The 19685-nt window shown below is 50.9% G+C and overlaps 1 protein-coding gene across 1 annotated transcript; it reads left to right on the top strand.

Annotated features, from left to right (window-relative positions):
• The first annotated feature begins 6292 nt into the window (after window positions 1-6292).
• KRT72 (keratin 72) lies at window positions 6293-18127 on the top strand. The gene is made up of 9 exons (XM_049625539.1): window positions 6293-6751; window positions 8399-8613; window positions 11533-11593; window positions 11943-12038; window positions 12725-12889; window positions 13454-13579; window positions 15951-16171; window positions 16801-16835; window positions 17546-18127. The coding sequence occupies exons 1-9, from the start codon at window positions 6293-6295 to the stop codon at window positions 17734-17736; spliced, it is 1569 nt and encodes a 522-aa protein (XP_049481496.1). The 3' UTR covers window positions 17737-18127.
• Window positions 18128-19685: the final 1558 nt, after the last annotated feature.

The raw sequence follows: 19685 nt of genomic DNA, 5'->3' as shown, positions 1-19685 counted from the left end.
TGAGATCATGACCCAAGCTGAAGTTGGACGCTTAACCCACTGAGCCACCCAGAAGCCCCTCAGACCACATATTTTCTATCTGTGGAGGTAAATGACCTGAAACCTGGGGCATGGAGGTCTGGTGTGTTCCACAGCACCCCAGAGTATCTTTTAATCTGAGAGAAAGATCCTTGCATGGACTGCAGGATCCCACTGGATTTTGTGATACCCCGGATTTTGTGATACCCTGGAGTCATTTCTTACCCCATCCCCAGTAGCTGCGCCTTCAAGTCATGTTTTTCTCAAGCCAGTGCTCCAGTGAACAGGCAATCTTGAAGAACGTGCTGCTTATCAGCAGGGGGAGGGAGGCAGCATTTATCTTGTGGCAGGATTTAAAATTGATCAAGAGACAGAAGGAAGCCAGTTCTGGAAAGCCTGGGGCTCGAGTTATGGCTGCTCCCTGATCTCTGGAAAAATGCTGAAGTAGATGGTCTTCAAAAAATTGTTTTTCAATGTCTGTTTGTTTTTGAGAGACAAAGACAGAGTGCAGGTGGGGGAGAGGCAGAGAGCAAGGGAGACACAGAATTGGAAGCAGGCTCCAGGCTCTGAGCTGTCAGCACAGAGCCAGACACGGGGCTCGAACCCACGAACTGTGAGATCATGACCTGAGCCAAAGCGGACGCTCAACCGACTGAGCCACCCAGGCGCCCCCAATTGGTTTAATTCTTTTAAAAAAATTTTTTTTTCTTAACATTTATTTATTTTTGAGAAGAGAGAGACAAGGGCATGAACAGGGGAGGGTCAGAGAGAGAGGGAGACACAGAATCCGAAACAGGCTCCAGGCTCTGAGCTGTCAGCACAGAGCCTGACACGGGGCTCGAACTCAGGAACCATGAGATCATGACTTGAACAGAAGTTGGACGCTTAACTGACTGAGCCACCCAGGTGCCCCTACAGTAGATTCTCTTTAAAACAATGAGCCGTGTTCCATCAGTCTTTGGTGAAGTGAATGCATTTGTGTATGAGTTGTGTTGAAGCATGTGCCATCTCTGTTATATACACTGTTCAGCTTCCAAAACACTCCTGTGCTGAGAGACTTCTGCCAGGTTCCCAGGCCGTGATGATACTGTCAGGATGCAAAGAGCCAGTGAGAGGCTGGCATTCATTCAGGCTGTGACTCACAGGTGCATTTGAACAGGGTCACTGTGGGTCCAGAGAATCTTAGAGTTCAAGTCAATGGTTTTGAATTCAGATTCAGACTCTGCAACTGACTTGGGATTGTAAGCAAAGCTCTCAAGGCTTTTGAGCCTCATTTATTTAGCTATAAAATAGGCAGCCAATCACCCCTGGATGATTATTATGCCCAAATGAGGCAATGTAAGCATGTCTTATGTAACTTCTGGTACAAAGTTCATACTTAATAAATGTCAGTGGAAACAGGATCTTGTCCTCAATTTTCTTGGCTCAAACACTTGACTAAATCTGCTCACTGAAAAGAGGTGTTTAGTGGTGGCAAAGCAATTTGCAAGTTCCAAACTTTAAAGAGACCACCTCAGGGTGCCTGAGGGTGGCTCAGTCGGTTAAGCAAGCGTCCGACTTTGGCTCAGGTCATGATCTCACGGTTCATGAGTTTGAGCCTTGCGTTGGGCTGTGTGCTGACAGCTCAGAGCCTGGAACCTGCTTCAGATTCTGTGTCTCCCTCTCTCTCAGTCCCTCCCTAGCTTGCACTCTGTCTTTCTCTCTCAAAAAATAAATAAATAAACATTAAAAAAATTTAAAGAGACCATCTCATAAACTATATGCCAATTTATTTATTGCCCAAAGGAGAATCGGCTGGCAGAATAGCTAGTCTCAGAGAATACATTCTTGGGGCCAGTAAAGAACTTATAATCAGTCCAATGAGTATTTGTTGAGTATCTAGCATGTGCCTGGCACACAGTTATTGTTGGGGATATAGTGGTAGGCAAACCTGGTCCATGCCCTTGATGGTGACATGATGGTAATAAACGTAACTGTAACACAGTGAGATACTGGTAACAAAAGGAGATACAGAGACAGCACAGAGGAGAGTGAGGAGCTCCAAGGAGGTCAGAGGAGGCTGCTGGAGGGATTACAGCAGGTGGAGAGGGAGGGTGCAATGGTGCTGGGGGACTGGGGAGGGCGGCAGCAGCCACATCAGAGAGGCCCTCTCAATTGGCTACAGAGCTGGGATTTTACACCGTAGTGCTCACAGGAGAAGCCAACACCTTCGGCATCAGACAGACCCAGGTTTCAGTCCCCCTCCGCCACTTACAATGTGACTTAAGCAAAACACTTTTGCTCCATGAATCTCAGTTTCTTCATTGGTATAAAGAAGTTACTATTAGAAGTTCCTGCATAAAGTTGTCATGAGAATTAAGTTTAGCTGAAGAATGCATGAGAATTATTATTTTGTTCAATATCTGGCACATAGTGTGTGCTCAATAAATAGTTGCTATTATATCATTGTTACTACTGTCACTCTTAGCATTATTAGGATAGACTAGTCTTTCAAAAAGGCTGAGATGTGAAGTGCAGAAGGTCTGATAGCAATCAGATTATTTGATGAAAATGTGAAAATGAACTAAAGAGAAAACGCATTGGCTATTAAGAGATATTTCTACCATCGTATGCTTAGATCAGAATATGAACACTGACTGACTCAATGGACAAACTCTGAAGTCTCAGTGTCTCAACACAATAGAAGTTCATTTCTCACTCATAGTCCGAGACCGATTTGGGCAGTAATCCCACATGATCTCCCAGTGGGTGTCCCACAGAACTACGCGCTTCTGTCTTGAGCCTGGCCACATGGGACATGTGGCCTCAAGGTTACTTACTGGAAAAGGGGAAATGAGAGGTGAAAGAGACACATGGACTGTTAACTGCCTCATCCTAGATACCACTCACATTTAACTGGCCAATAGGGTCCCAAGCCCCAACCAAACCCCAAAGGAGGCTGGGAAATGAGGACAAGAAGGAGGATACTTGATAAGCACTAGAAGTCTCTGGCACAACCTTTTTGGTTGGTGCCAACCAATCAGGTGACCAGCTCAAGAATTCTTTTCCCCATGAGCAGTGCTGAGATGGCACCAGCACATGTGCCCTCGTCCAAGCAAATAACTTCCCTTTGACTTTGACAATGTCATGTTAGGCACAGTGCTATAGACCAGATGAGGCTGCACGCTATGATAATTATATTTAGTTCTCCTTCATGTTTTTAAGGAGATATTGGAAGACTGTTTGGATTTGGGAAATGTGAAATAGAGATAACTTGTTTAGTGTGTCTTAAAGCACATTCCTTGAAATGCTGGTTCCTATAAAATATTTGGCCAAAAAGAGGTCTTTATGGTCAAGCAAAAGCTTGGGAAACACACACACACACACACACACACACACACACACACATGCACGCACACATTTTTTTTTTTTTTTGGACAAAAACAGTGCTTTATTTCTGATACTGGAATCGGCCTACCTCCCTTTCTTCTCTAGTTTTTTTTTTTCCAATAACTCATCTATAAAAACATGATATGCTCACATGAGAAAATTTAGAAATGTTAAAAAATAGAAAAAAAACACTTCCCAGTCACCATCTTTGGAAAACACTGAGTTTCGCAGCATCCTTTGGTGTAGCTTTCCTAAGCATAGTGATGGATCTAAAAAGTCCCACAGTATGATGCCTGCTTAACCTTTTTTTTTTTTTTTAACCCAACAAAGAATCCATCCCCATGCTTTTTTTCTACACGGTAGCTATTAATCTCCTAAGAACTGCGGTTCCCGGGCAAACGAGAGCCAGTTTAATTTCAGTATGTTTGCAAAGCCTTGCTTCAAGGATCCATCCATCCGTCCATCCTTTGTTGTTGAGCTCTTGTTTCAAAGGGTGATGCTTCTGGCTTAGTCTACCATCCCAGGTCTTGCTCCCACCTGGAACTAATGGCAGAGGTAGTCACTGGAGCCCAAATGACAGTAGGCTGCTGTCAGAGGCACCTCCAATGTGAAGCCCTCCTCCCAGACCTCAGCCACCTTTTGACCTGCCCACATCCCCACACATCCCATGCCTTCCAAACCTGGTTGTATCACTTCTGTCTCTCCATAATCTGTAAGGAAGGTAAGCCTGGGGCTTCAAAGGAATTCCTGATTCATCTGGCCGGTCAACCCCTCAAGGGAAGATGAGAAAAGGTCATCTTGCCTGTTCCCTGACCTTGGGCAGAAGTGGCTTGGTTCCAGATGCCTGGGTGTCTCAACTTCTTAGAAAGTGTCCAGAAAAAAAAGGAGACTTCAAAGGCTCCCTTTGAAACCCAATCCTATGTAAGTTTCTTCTGTTTCAATAAATACTTTTCCTCTCTTCTATTCTCAATGGTCAGAGTTAATAAACTCTCTCTTGTGCTTGTGGGGGACAAAAAACTGGCTACATTTATGGGGCATAAGAAACAATCTCATGAAATAATGGAAAGCCTAACCTTGAATTTCTCAAAGGGCTTGCTGGTCACCCAGCTTCATATTGACATGGCCCCTCTCCATGAGAGGGAATAGACTGTAGTGTCTCCCCTGAGGCAGCATAGAGAGCCCATTCTCTTTTCCACCCACGACCTTCTAGACTCCTCTATCTGTTTATCTGTGGCTGGCGCCATCTGTATCACTCACCAGTGTCCCCACAGCCTTGTTCCCTGTGGGGTAAACACCTTGGGTGTTATTATGCTCTGATTGGTTCACTGGAGCCTGTGTCACTCAACTACGCCCGGGTACCATCTGGCCATTCCACGAGGGTTCCAAGGGGGAGTCCAGGCTCCAGGGTATAACTGAGGGCACAGCAATGAGCCTTGTCCTAAGCACCAGTCTGTTTCACACTCATCCTGAATGTCCCTGGTGCCAAGGCTGGGACTGAACACCGGTGAGCAGGGGAGGGAAGGGTTAATCCAGAAGGACCTGCTAATCTGATGGTGGAAATGGGACACATACTCAGGACTCAGACAGACTGAGCAATAAGAGTGATGAAGCAGAAGCCCATCAGGGTGTCAGAAGGGCATTATGGGAAGGGAGTGAGAGTGGGGGAGGGGCAGAGACAGACTCCCAAGCCCACTCAGGCTGTCAATGCAGAGCCAGATACTGGGCTTGAACTCACCAACTGGGAGATCATGACCTGAGCCAAACCCGAGCTGCAGTCAGCCGCTTAACCAACTGACACACCCGGGTGCCCCTGAGAGGGGCCGATTCTAACAGAAGAGAAGAATTAGAGGCAACTTAAGTTGGAAAAAGGAAATTGGGTTCGACTGGAAAAGATACTCTTGAACTTATTTGGAATGAAGTTCTAGAATCTAGTTCTTAGTTTTTCAGATTGGAGGAGTCTTCCTCAGCCCTTCTCGACTTGTTCTTAATCATCAGTCACATTTTGATCCAGAATCAGAAATGCCAAGGCAGCAAATGTCCCGATCAGGGGTTCCTTGCATGGGACGAATGATCATCTTCTGCTATCAAAGTAAAAGAAAACACACAAATCCCACGAAAGGCCATCTTCCTAAAGCTTTCTTGTTCCATCTCCTCTAGCATCTCCCTCACTTTTATTCCAGAAATGTTTTTGGAGAACCCTTTTAGCTCTGGCCCAAAGTCCTCACCCTCCACCTCTTGTGACCAGAGCTCCCACTGGCCTTAATTTTGTCACTGTGTCTGATCTGCCTCAACAGACATAGAATTCCTTGTAGACAGACCAGAAATCTCCACCCTCTGGGACTTCCTTCCAGTACTCAGGTCAGAGCCGTCTTTATCCAGAAGCCTTGGGAAAGCAGCAGCCCACAAGCTAAGGATGATTCTCTGGAATATTCTTGACCCTGTTCATGTCCTTTGGAAGCAGAACCCGCCTGGCCATCTGCTCCATTGTACCACACCCCTCCACCTCTAAAGGGTGTCTCCCCCCAACCCCAGCCAGACCCACTGGAAGCTTCCACCACAGATCTTGACAGTGATAACCCCAGTAATTGGAGGACAGCAAGTGAAGATAAGGTAGCCAAATTATTATAATGCAGGAGGTGAGCAAACCAAATGCGGGGTTCCGAGCCATTTTATAGGGGATTCATGGGGAGTTCACGGTTGGAGGGGGGGAGACAAATCTCAGGGAGGGGTGGTAATCTCCTATACGGAGAGGCCCCAGGTGGCTAATAGGTGTTCCCGACCTACAAATTAGGCTGCCTCCAGCCGCCTATTTAAGGGGCCGGGGGGCGAGCCAGGCCTACCAGCGCAGCCGCCCTCCGCGCCCCTATCCCGCGTTCCGCACGCGCCCGCACCCGGTCCCCACAGCATGAGCCGCCAGCTGCACCAGCGCCCCGCCGGCGAGCGCCCCAGCTTCAGCGGCTGCTCGGCCGTCATCGCGGGCCGGGTCAGCGGCAGCTCCGCCTCGTTCCGGGCCGGCGTCAAGAGCACGGCGGCCTTCGGCAGCCGGAGCCTCTTCAGCCTGGAGGGCGGCCGGCGCCTGGCTCTGTGCGCCGCGGCCGGCCGGGGCGGCGCCTACGCGCTGGGCCACTGCTCCGGCACCGGCGGCCGGCTGGGCGGCTTCGTGGGCACCGTCTTCGGCAGCGCCGGGCTGGGGCCCGCGTGCCCGTCCGTGTGCCCGCCCGGCGGCATCCCTCAGGTCACCGTCAACAAGAGCCTCCTGGCCCCCCTCCACGTGGAGCTGGACCCCGAGATCCAGAAGGTGCGCGCCCAGGAGCGGGAGCAGATCAAGGCGCTGAACAATAAGTTCGCCTCCTTCATCGACAAGGTGGGTCCTCAGGCATCTGTGCGCCTTGCGTTGGTGACCAGTGTGCGCCGGGGTGCTGGCTCTGCCACTGACAGCTATGTGAAAACTTGGGCCAGCCGGTTATCTTTTCTGGGCTTCCCTTGGCTCCTCTGTAAAATGGGCACACTGTGGCTCTTACCCCACATGAGGATGTGAGGGTGAATTGGATGTTTCTAAAGTGCTTGGAACAGTGCTAGGCACCCCCACCCCCAACCCACGACCCATGGTAAACAGAAGCTTCATTTTATCCTTGTGGACAAGACCCGGGGTCGGAACGGGGTGCGCCACAGGCAGGAGACTTGTGAAATGGCCCTCTGAGAGCTCTCAATTATCACACAAGGAGATGGGTACATATATCCAGGACAGGAGCACAAGAGGGACACTGATGAGGGAGTATCACAGGACGTGATGCTTGGTGAAGGGAAAGGACTTAACAAAGTAGGAGGTAGGATGGGGATATAAGCCAGGAAGGTGTCTAGAGGAGATGAAAGAAAAGGACCAGAAGACTGAAAGCTGGGGCTGGGTGGTGGGGGGGGGTGGGGAGAGGGGAGATTGAGAAGGAGGGCATGTCGAGTTACAGGTGTGCATTCTCTATGTGTCTGTGGGGATGGGAGCATGCGGAGGTTAAAAGGGAAGCTGTCTCTGGTGACTCAGAGGCAGTGACCCCAAAGAACGAAGAGGAGAGAAGGAATATGCTTCTGTATCCAACCTGGGGCAGAAGGTCTAGGCCATGAGTCACAGGGGACATAATACTGACAAGAGCTGATGTTACTCAGTGCCTGGTGCTGTCCCAAGGGGTTCCCATATATCAACACACAACCCATGATTGTGTTATCATTCTGCCTTGCGGATGAGGAAACCAACATGGCAGGAGGCCAGTAAACGTGCCCAGGCTGATAGAATAGCAACAGAGGACTGTGTCCCTCACCGCTGTGCTCAGGAAGAGGAAGGGAGTGGTTGGAAGGGAGAGGGAAGGACTGGAAGAAACAGAGCTACTGTCCCAGAGGACAGGGCTCATTTTCCTGTTCAAAGTCTGTTCTTCCCCCTCATGTTTCCTTCTCTCCCTCAAGCTAGAGGTAGGGAAGAAGAGGAAGGCTAGCGAGTAGCAGAGGCTTGAAGTTATTGAGCCCAAATATGTAAGACTTTTGGTCAAGTATGAAGGAACCTTCTAAAGATGTGAGAACCCGCTTTGAAATGAAAACCGAAGAAACCAACCAACCAAGAGCAACTTAGGTTGCAGATAAGAGAGAACGTGTTAATGGCCAGAGTGGCCTTCCAATGCCATTCCCCACCCCTGCACTGTTCCTCCCTTGCTTCCCCTCTTCCTTCACTCTGAAAACACCAGCATTTACAGCAAAAGAAGCTACTTCCATCACATGATAACTCACGGTGGCAGTTATAGCACTGCGTAAGCCTACTTCCCGATTTCTTTTAGACTCAATCTGATTTCTCGTCTTGGAGACCCAGAAAGGCACGTCCCCCTGGCTGAATCCATTCTCTGATGAGTCTTGCTCTTTCCTCCCTCCCATCCAAGACCGACTGTATCTGATTTCTGGGGCCCTCTCTCCCCACTGTGGAGAGGCAAGAACAGAAGGGGGATTCTGTGCTATGACCGCCTTTGGGTTCCAGGTACGGTTCCTGGAACAGCAGAACCAGGTGCTGGAGACCAAGTGGAACCTGCTGCAGCAGTTAGACCTGAACAACTGCAGGAAGAACCTGGAGTCCATTTATGAGGGCTACATCAGCAACCTCCGGAAGCAGCTGGAGACACAGACAGGCGACAGGGTGCGGCTGGACTCGGAGCTGAGAAGCATGCAGGATTTGGTGGAGGACTACAAGAAGAGGTGAGTGGAGAGGCAGAGAATCCACCACTGGAGGGTCTTGAGGACAGATTGAGGTTTCGATCTGCAGCCAGCATTTTTGCCTTCTTAGGTCCTTTGCTGATACCATGTGCGATTTCCTTTCCCCTGGGGAGGGAGGGAGATCCAGACAGGTTGAGACATAGGAAGAGAAAGGATCTCTACCCAAAGTGGTGCCCTGAATCGCCTAGGAAATGGTGTGCCCATTCTCACATTGGAAATGGAGACATGGGGACAAGAGGGCTGTCTCAAAACCAGATGGACAGCCCAGATGGCATTGTAGCTCCTCCTGTGCGAGGGGCATTCCATGGGAGTACCTAGGATGTGAGCCAGCACGCCAATCCCAGAACAAAACCTAAAGCTGAGCAAACAAGGGTTTTAAAAACTTTTTTCATGCTGCAGCATATCTGTGCTGCTGAATCCCATTAATTTCCCCCAGGCTTGAGCCATCCCGGCTCAGTGTGATCTGGTATTTTGGAAGCTGGCTTTCAGGCGCCAGGATCTCTAGGGAAAGATGACTTCTTCCACAATTCAAGGGGATGGAGATGGTCAGAGCCAAGTGATTTCTCTTGCTCCATGTTCAATCTGCCTGTCCACCCCTGTTCTGAAGTAGCCCCAAGCAGAACTCTGCCCTGAGACCTGCGAAGAGTCCTGAGGGAGGAGGTGACATAGTCTATAGTCCTGAAAGCACACAGATTATGGGGACAGGCTTAAAGAACACGCTCAGAGAGCCCCCCAGGCAGTGGAAATGAATACAGTGTGAACCGAGACTGAGTGGCATTAAGATGGAAATGCCACCCCATTGGATATTTGGGTAGAATTCTGGAGGAAAAGAGGGGATTTCCAGGCAGAGCCCAGATGTCCAGGTCAGAGGCATCCAAAGATCATGCTGCCTCTGGGCTTTTCAGACCAGGGAAGCCAGGTGTTCTGGAGTCACCACCATGACCATGAGTCACTGAGTCCTCTGAGAACTTCAGCTTTAATATTTATAAAATTCAGATACTGCTGCCTGCCTCGCCACGTGCACGAGCTGTTGAGAGAGGGTAATGCCAGAAAGTAATGTATTAACAGCTCTTAAAAGAACCAAAGTGCTAGGCAACACTAAGGCCTGGTGTCCTGATGTCACTGAGATCCTAGCTTTACTATTAACTAGCTTTATGACTTTGCCTCATGTATAAAATTGGGAGATGATAATAATAGAAGCTATTTCGCAGGATTACCGTGGGGATGAAATGAAATAATGAAATGAATTGGGAACTATTGTAAAATCCACTTGGCAAGAAATGGAAGTCTACATCTTGTACAGTAGGTTATTGGAAGCATTCAAGATTAAAGTGATAGAGATTTAATATAATTAATATATCTGTGTTCTGAAACAAAAAATCAATATGCATTTGGCTGTAGCTTAACTTTTATGTATGCATTATAATGTATTTTGTAAATTATAAGTTAGTTCCAAAGTCAATAGTGCTATGAAATGCGTTCTTTTTCTTTATAAAAGTGTGTAGATGTGTATGTTCTGCTGTTTGGTTTCTAGAAGTACCTAATTAAAAATTATGGCCAAATGAATGTGATTAATTTTGATAGCCATCATGATCAAACTTTTTCTATGTATTTTATGGAATAGAAAGATAGGCTAAAAACTAATTGGTCTGCAACTAGGGTATACTCTTATTTGTTAACGGGAGGAAGAAAGATTGAATATTTTATAAGATAATGTGAGATAATGATAAATTGTAATAGAAACAACTATTTGATAAAAAGAAGTATTCAATTGTCTTTTAAGTAACCCACACAGAATCTGAGATAAATCATATCAACTGTTTTTTATGTATTTTATCCAGTGTGACTGACAAAATCCGGCAGGTTCAGAAAATGTTCCAGTCACATTTTATTTTTTTTTTTAATTTTTTTTTCAACCTTTTTTATTTTATTTTTGCGACAGAGAGAGACAGAGCATGAACGGGGGAGGGGCAGAGAGAGAGGGAGACACAGAATCGGAAACAGGCTCCAGGCTCCGAGCCATCAGCCCAGAGCCTGACGCGGGGCTCGAACTCACGGACCGCGAGATCGTGACCTGGCTGAAGTCGGACGCTTAACCGACTGCGCCACCCAGGCGCCCCTCCAGTCACATTTTAAAATAACCCACTTCACTAACCTGTACTACTTGAGTCATTCAGCAGGCCTTTTTCCCCCTTGGCAGCCAGCGGCATGCCTTAGGAAGAAGGAAAAAGCTGAAATGGATTGCTCGTGTTAAATCATATGGAAACAAGCCATTTTCTAGCATTAATTAAGATTCATTATTCAACATTCTTTGACAACAGTAAGAGGTGACATAGGTCTTTGAGTCATCTATACTCTTGTCTCCCCAATCTATAATATATCTGCATGAATAACATCCCAGCCCTATCCAAGCATCCTGTTTCTAAGACCTTGCTTCATCTGGAACAGAAATATGTATATATATTTAAAAAACCCAGTAGAAACAACTCGAAGGTGGGGATAGTGTTTTGTTTGGTGCCTGGGACGTTTTGCACCATGGGCTAATGCACTGTGCTAAGGGGCCGGATGGCAGAAGGGGTGCGTCTTTCTGCTGTCAGGAGGGTGGGGGTAGTTGTGAAACAGAGGAGGGACAGTGAAGCCCCCCACAGGTGCATTCTAGGGCAGCTGCACGGCAGGATAGGTCACATGTGAACGAAGGAGCTGGATGTGAATTCCTTTAAACCTGTTCCTGTCACGTCCCCTTTAGAAGGCTGTGCATGCCCCAAGGGTACGTGAACCCCAGTTTGTAGGCCACTGCCACGCAGCTCTGGGCATGGAGGTGATCACCAACTGCTCAGGGAGCATTTGCAGAACTGAATTATCCCAATGGCAACGCCACCTCCGTTCTCTTGCCGCACACAGGTATGAGGTGGAGATTAACCGACGCACAGCTGCTGAGAATGAGTTTGTGGTGCTCAAGAAGGTGAGAGGGGAGCAGGAAGGGCTGGAGGAGGCCTAGGGAAGCTCCCTGAACACCTGACACAGTGATGTCGGTAGGCTGAGGAAAGGGTGACCGGGGTTCTAATTTCCCTGCTCTCCTAAGTCCCCTTGCCTGGGATGCATGCTCCCAGAACCTGCCAGCTTCCAGTCCACACATTTCGCCACACTTCTGGCACGGCCATCGCCCTGCACATTGGTTGGTTTGCTGTCAGCAGCCGGGCCTCCCTGTGAAGGCCAGGGAGAGGGGAGTAGAGCCCGTAGGGAACCTGAGGCTCATTGTGGCAGGGAGGGAGGGCAGGGGAAGGCAGCTGGCTCCTCTCTGTGTCCCCCAGGATGTGGATGCCGCCTACATGAACAAGGTTGAGCTCCAAGCCAAGGTGGACTCCCTGACGGATGAGATCAAATTCTTCAAGTGCCTCTATGAAGGGGTAAGGATATCGCTGAGCTCTCCTGTGTGGTCTGTGCCACTCACAAGTGGCTTCTGGCCTTCAGCCTACATGGATGTGTCGACCAAAGGTTGGCAGCTCAGTGCAGCTGATGTTTGCTGAGCAATGAGGTGGGCTTGAGGAGGGCCTGATGGAGAATAAATGATCCCTGTCTTCCAGGAAGTCGCAGTCCGATAGGGAAAACAACCTGCAGATGAGCTCTAGAGGGGAGCAGAGGAAGGTATAGGGAGTTCTGCCTGAGCCGCCAGGGAAGGTTCCCAGAGAAGGATGAGGAAAATCTCAGGGGGTGCTGAGAAGGTCACGGGGGTCTTGCCTGAGGAGCTGGATGCGTGGCCTGAGTTGTACTAAACCGTGAGGGGCCTGGGGAAAAGGAAGGTGGTCGGTGATCCTAGAGAAGCTCTGTGTGCCACGCTCAGATCTAATATTCCGGATGAAGTCATAGAGTGTGGAATAAGGGTAGGTGCAGGCCTGAGTGCATGATGGAGAGGGCAGTCCCACCTTGGGACTGAAAGCCCAACGCGCTCCCCTCGTGCCTGGCACACACCGGCACTGGTAGGCTCTGCGGAAGGCTGAGGGAGGGCAGTGAGGGATTGGCCAGGGAGGGTTGGGAGATGTGCTCTCTTCATGGGGATCCTCTAACTGGCTCCACTTCCCTAACTGTTGTCCAGGAGATTGCTCAGATGCAGTCCCACATCAGCGACACATCTGTCATCCTGTCCATGGACAATAACCGGGACCTGAACTTGGACAGCATCATCGATGAAGTCCGTGCCCAGTATGAGGAGATCGCCCTGAAGAGCAAGACCGAGGCTGAGGCCCTGTACCAGACCAAGGTGGGCTGTGTGCCGGGTGTGCAAGGCCCAGTGACTACAGCTGCCACTCTCTCCTCGTGTGTTCATGTGCATGTGTGTGTGTATTGGGCTGGGTTGAGACCTCTTTTGTCTTGGAGTTGAGCCTTGTGGAAATGCCCCCCTGTGGTCCAGGGAGGGCAACCACAGCTTTGGCATGTGTTAGGGGCATATATGGGCTTGGCTGTTGGCCCTAGCTGACAGCAGAGGTCACATGAGCCACAACCCAGGGAAGACTCTGTCAGTTTCTGTGGGTAATCCATCCATCTTGGCTTTTCTTTGTGTTCCCAACTTCGTAGAACTCCACCAAGGCTCTCACCCTTGTGGACCTGAGGACCCTGTTGAGCTGGAGCAGGGCCTTCCTGTCTGAAAGGAAAGGGTGGGCTTTCTCTTCCATTTTCCGTCCCTTCCCCCCCATCTCTCCTCCCAGTACCTTTGCTGCTTGGGCAGTGAGAACAGCATGTGGTCCCCCTCCCCCTCTCCATGCTCAGGACCCTTGGGAGGTGAATTCCCAATGGTCCTCTGCTCCTCCTTCTCGCCCCACGTCAGATCCAAGAACTGCAGGTCACAGCGGGCCAGCAAGGGGACGACCTCAAACTCACCAAGGCTGAGATCTCAGAGCTCAACCGCCTGATCCAGAGGATCCGCTCAGAGATAGGGAATGTGAAGAAGCAGGTGGGTTCCATGAAATGAGTCAGCTGACGGGCTGTCTTGGGCACCAAGTGTATGAGACTAAATACGGAACAAAGATAAGACATGGTCCCTCCTGAGGGCATTTACAGTCCAGGAGGAGAGAATAGTCTGAACCCGTATAGAAGGATGAAGCATTCCACCCACTGTGAAACATGCTTCCTAAGGGCTGTAGGGGTCCGGAGTGGCCAGAGCGGAATGAAGACCCCAGGGAGGCTTCCTACAGGAGGTGGGAGGGGATGGGCAGAAAGGAGAGGGAAGGGGTCCTGGTGAGGGAGCCGGCATGAGCAATGGATCCAAGGTGGGCGCTGCATGGCATGTGTGCAGGGGTGAGAGGCACCTAGCTCAAGCACAAGTTCTATGATGGGTGGGGTACGAGGGGGCGGGACCCCACCGGGTAGCACGGGGCAGATTATGGGCACCTGTGAAGCTGGGCAGTGGAGTTTAGACCCGACACAGTAGGTGAAAAGGAGGTTTCATGTGATGATGAATCGGTGCCAGAGGAAGGAGAGCCCAGCAGTGGAATTTAGGAGAATGGGAGAGAAAGAGCTTTCCAAATAGACTTGGCCCAGGGCTCTGCTCTGTGTTTTCGTCCTGCTGTGGCAGTGCTGTGTGTGGTGGCCTGGCACTGAGTGACCCCATGACCCCAGGTGCATCATTTGGGTTATCTGAGTCTGTAGGAAGCAAACCCAGGAAATTCCCAGAGTTGGTGGAGGCTGGCACAAAGGCTTCCTGGACAAGTCAAGTGGCCCTGTCCCCTTGTCCTCTTCTTTAGAGGCCCCTCCCTTCCCTACACACACACACACACACACACACACACACACACACACACTCCTGTGCACCAGGCTCCTGGCAGCTGAAAGAAAAAAGACCACATTACACAAGAACTCATGGTGTTTTTCATTTAATCAAGTTCTGCATACACGAAAGAAAAACAACAAGGTGTTTGAAGCTGCCCTCAAGTATCAGATTATAATGTGTAGCTGGCAAAATGCCGTGTGTTCACGGTTGGGTGAGCTTATTACCAGAAAGTGACGTCTGCAATCAGAACACCACCTAGGAGGTCAGGGAAGATGTCCTCCGTGGGGGAGCCCATGGGGGTCACTCTCGATGCTTGGTCCCCTTGAAGCTCCTCCAGAGGGCCCTCAGTCAGGGTGCTTTCTGGCCCTCTGGCCTTCCCACCAAAGAAGCACATAGTTTCACCTGCAGACTGTCTTGACATTTGCTGACCCCAGGATCCATGGGATGATTGTTGTCAAGGATGCCCAAATTTCATGCCCTCTCCCCTCACGTCACATTCACGAGACCCAGAAGCCTCCTGGGCTCACCGTGCGGGACTTCAGTCAGTGAAAAGGAGCAGAGGCCAGTTTGGCAGAATTTGGCACACTTTCCTTTCAGACAGGAAGGCCCTGCCCCAGCCCAACAGAGTGTATTGCCATGCCCTGACTGATTAGACCTCCACAGTCCTGAGGATGGGACGTGGTCTTCTGTGGTCGGGTGGCTGGGTCCTGAGGCTGTGAGCCACTCACCTGAAACACTGTGGGTGTTTGCACAGCTGGGGGCCTGCCCGGCACAGGGGTGGCGCCGGCTGGACTGCAATCTAGAATTCCGTCTGGCCTTAGCATCAGCTGCTTTCCTTGGGGTGAAGCAAATTTGACTGCAGAGGAAGGGGACACACCAGAAAAGAGAAGCCAGAGTTTTAGATCCCACCAAAACCTTGGCCTAGTGATGGAACACACACCAAGACTAAGAGGTCCAAAAGCCCACAGCAGCCATCCCGTGGCCGCAGCCCAGAGCCTCATCTGCAGTTTTGTATTGCACGTTAGCCTTCCACCTGACAGCAGCTGCCTGCCCGCTTGGGAAACCTGGTAACAAGAGTATCTTTTGAGGCTATTACTCCCCTAGTGTGATGCTCTGTGGAATTTTGGAGACCAGACTCAGTGTGGCAGGTTTACTGAACAGAAATTTCATCAGTAAGGAACTTTATTAATCCCTTTTTTTTTTTTTTTTTTTTGGTTTTTGTCTTGGGTTGGCATTAGAATCTTGCAGCCAGTGTTACAGACCAGGAGGGGGAGGGCAGGGGCCACAGGCCCAGGGAGCTCGCCTTCTCAGTGCCCTTCCTCCTCTCTCCCAAGGTAGGGAAGCTCCAGCTTCACATGCCAACGCATGAGCGGAGGTGAGCCATGCTGGAGTTAGGAGAAAGGACAGATTGATCTGTAGCAATGTCCAAAGGGGGGGGACACTGGGAGGACCTCAGAGCATTTACTATCGGTCAGGACCAGATGAGGGGAGGGTGTCTGAGCAGGATCTCAGAACTGCGTTCTGGCTCAAAGCGCTGGATGCACTTGCTCTGCAGTGCTCTAACCTGGAGACGGCCATCGCCGATGCCGAGCAGCGGGGCGACTGCGCCCTGAAGGATGCCCGGGCCAAGCTGGATGAGCTGGAGGCCGCCCTGCACCAGGCCAAGGAGGAGCTGGCCCGGATGCTGCGGGAGTACCAGGAGCTCATGAGCACGAAGCTGGCCCTGGACGTGGAGATCGCCACCTACCGCAAGCTGCTGGAGGGCGAAGAGTGCAGGTGGGGGGCCAGATATCTCTAATCTGGAACAGTTCCCTGTCTGCGTGAGTAGGAAGATTCAGGGCAAACAGTTTGGGTCGGTTCAGGTCCTACTGAGGCAATGGGTTTGACATGGTGCAGTAGAAAAGACCAAAGTTAGACTCTAGGAAGGACTGAGTTGTAAAAATCCCAGAGAGGTAGTGAGAGAGGAAATATTAACATCTGTAGTGGTTGCAAAACAGAGTGTCCCTGGCCCTTTGTGCTGTGCGCTTGAGGGTGAGTCGGGGAAGGGGGCGGGCAGGATGGCTTCCAAGAGTCATCTGAGTGCGAGGTAACTCTGGCAAAGCCTGAGGCCCTGCGAGGATGTGAGCTCGTTCCGCTTGACTGTGTGAGACCACTGGCATAATAGAGGGGAGCAGGGACATGATCACTCCAGCCACCAGACCACTCCAGAGCTGCTCTGATGGAGAAGGGAGCCTTCACAGCAGATTTTTTTGTCTCTGTTCCTTTCCGGAGAGGTCCCACTGTGGTGTGTGGGAAGAAGGGATGGATGGGCAGTGTGCATTCTGAGCGGCATCCCTGTGACCCCCTGGATAGATGCAGTGCTGCTTTACAGAGGGTTATCTGCCTTCCCCACTTTCTCTCTCCAGGATGTCCGGGGAACACCCCAGTTCCGTGAGCATCTGTAAGTACCAGGACCAGGTTCTGCCCTTGGTCACCTACCAGAAGTCTGAGCCTCCAATTCCATGACACCAGAGAGAAGTCAGGACAGCAGGGAGGGTTCAGGACAGATGTAGGGGTGTGAAGAGGCTTTAGTAGCCAATGAGCCAATCCATGGAACGATCAAATGATGCCCAGTAGTGTATAATCCAAACGCCTCTTGTAAGCATGAGGCTTCCTGGAGACATTCTATTGATCTTGAGACCAGCGCACAATCAAGGCTCTAGCTTGCAGTCGGTGGGGCGGGGGGAGGGGGGGGTGGGTAGTGGTGCTGGGGGTGGAGGGGGATGGGGGGAGCCTGAGGGCAGGACAGTGGAAGGAGCTGAAACAGGCTGGAAAGCTAGAGACAGTGCAGGGGAGTTACTGTGGTGGTGGTGGGGGGTACTCCAGCAGCCCCTTCCTTGGGGGCTGCACCGAAGGGTCTTTGTTCCTGTGGGGGAAGGTCCCTGCCAGAGCTCGCTGGAGCTCTAAGTCTGTCGCTGGTGGATGGACGCAGACCGATAGGACAGGGTCTAATACGTGCGGCCAAATACTTAAAAAATGATCAGTGCTGGTGAAAACCTCTTTGTAAACTAAAAGCACACTGCAGAGAGAATCTGTCCCCACGGGGAGGGAATTGAAGGAGTGGCCGGGATGCCACAGGCCGGGGGGTCTTCTCTCCCCGCCCCCTTCCAGCTGTGATCAGCAGCACTGGTGCTGGGGCAGGAGGGGCTGGCTTCAGCATGGGCTTCGGCGCCTCGAGCGGTTACAGCTTCAAACCTGCGGCCGTGGACGTCAAAACCAAAGGCAACTGCGGCAGCGAGTTCAAGGATCCCCTGCCCAAGACCTCAGGCAGCAGCTGTGCAACCAAAAAGGCCTCGAGATGAAGGGCTGTGTGCAGAAAGCTGCAGAACCCGTCTGCTCCACCCCCACTCCCTGCCCACCCCCAGCCTGTCCCAGCCCTGAAGTGCTTCCTCTGGAGCCCCAGTCCCTGAGCCGTCCCCTGTCCCTGTGGTCCGGGTGGTGCACGCTCTTTTGTGGGAAGTCCGGTCACGAGTGCTCTCGGTGACCTCCTTCTTGGCCATTTATCATTGGGTCGCTGCCCCCAGTGCAGAGATAACGCATCTACGTAGGATGTTTCCCCCCTTGGGCAGGTGTGAGCCCCTCTGTCCCCATGCCTTTCTTGGGCCTTTGCGGCCCAGGGGGTCTCTCTGTCCTCTGCTTCGGGTCATGTCCGGTTCTCCGCTTCTCCTGCAATAAATGATCAGTGCCATTTGATTCCCGTGTTGAATCTGTTGCCCAGGAAGTTGACGTTGGCAGCGCCCCTTCTAAAGTTCCTCAGTCTAATTCTGGGGTGCCAGGCCGGACGTGGGTCTCTGCCAAGTAGGTACTGCTGAGGGCGGCTCCTGGTCAGCAGCTGGGGTTTGTTTCTGACATGCCTCTGGACAGGCTCTGCTTCCGGGGCACTGGGGCACCTGTGCACACAGTGTGAGGTGGGCATTATCACCCCTGTTGCAGACAGGCTCACATCGCGGTCACGCCAGGACGCTCAGGCACGCGAGCTTTGGCGTGGCTTCTCGCCCGGGTTGTCAAAGGCACCCACACTAAGTGCCTCTTATTTTCTTCTTTTTCCTTATGTCCTCACTCTCCTGCCAACCCACCTTAACTCCGCTGCCCCACAGAGGGCCTTTTTCTGTTTTTCCAGCCAATTCTTTTCCACCCCAAAGTTTGAGGCTTGCCTGTGTGTATGTTTCTGGATGCGTCGGATCTGTTGGGTGCAGAAAGTAGCCGCTCACCAAACCAGTCTTCAGGTACTGGGAATACTGGAGTAAACAAACAGGCACAGATTGTGTTCTCACAGAGCTTACAGCCTATGGGAAGAGTGAAACCACGCAACTAACAGAGACATCCATAACACACGGCAAGCAGTGATTATTGCCATGAGTGGAAATTAAGTGAAGGAAGAAGGGTGCTCTCTGAGGCATGCGCGTGTCTCTGCAGGGGTGTTGTTTTCTCGGAATCAGTTCCCACCGTTGGTTCCAGCAAGGTGCTAACAGTGAGACCACCTTCCAGGGATGAGCCTCGTTTGAGGGGGGCATTCGAGGTACCCAATGATGCCTTCTCCTCCCACATCATCCCTAGCTTTAACCTTGGTTTTTCTTTCCAGCGGGCCAGGACTTTTCATACCCAAGGATCTTTGCAAATACAATTTTTTCACTTGCAGGTGCCCGTGCCCCATTTAGGGAAAGCCCGCGCTCATCCTTTGTGGCCTGGCTGAAATGCCACCTCCCACGTTCATGCTTTTTCTGGTCCCTCCTGGCAGACTCCATCAAAGTCATTGAACATTAAATGAGAGGGAACATTAGAGCTGGTGGCCAGACAGTTCTCCCTGTCCCCTTACTTTAAAAAAAATGTTTATTTACTCATTTTGAGAGAGAGAGAGCACAAATGTGAGTAGGGGAGACACGTAGAGAGGAGAGAGAATCCCAAGCAGCCTCCATATTGTCAGCATGGTGCCCGGTATGGGGCTCGACATGGGCTTGATTCCACGAAAGGTGAGATCATGACCTGTGCTGAAATCAAGAGTCGGATGCTTAACTGACTGAGCCACCCAGGCATCTCTCCTTGTCTCCTCACTTTATAGGCCAGCAAATGGAGGCCTGGATTGTTCTGTGCTCTGCCCTGGTTCACAGCCCCACACATCCACAGCACCATTCCAGAATCTGCATTATAGTTGGTGCTTTATTTTCCTGGTGTCCTGGTAGTTGCACACACGTGTGTCACCTCACCCCACTCCCTCTCAGCCCCGTGTTTCAGGGTCCCCAGTCTGCGTCAC

The sequence above is a fragment of the Panthera uncia genome, chromosome B4 (assembly GCF_023721935.1).
Source record: "Panthera uncia isolate 11264 chromosome B4, Puncia_PCG_1.0, whole genome shotgun sequence".
Classification (NCBI taxonomy): Eukaryota; Metazoa; Chordata; class Mammalia; order Carnivora; family Felidae; genus Panthera; species Panthera uncia.
The sequence above is the reverse complement of the archived record's forward strand: the minus strand, read 5'-3'. Positions and strand labels throughout refer to the sequence as shown.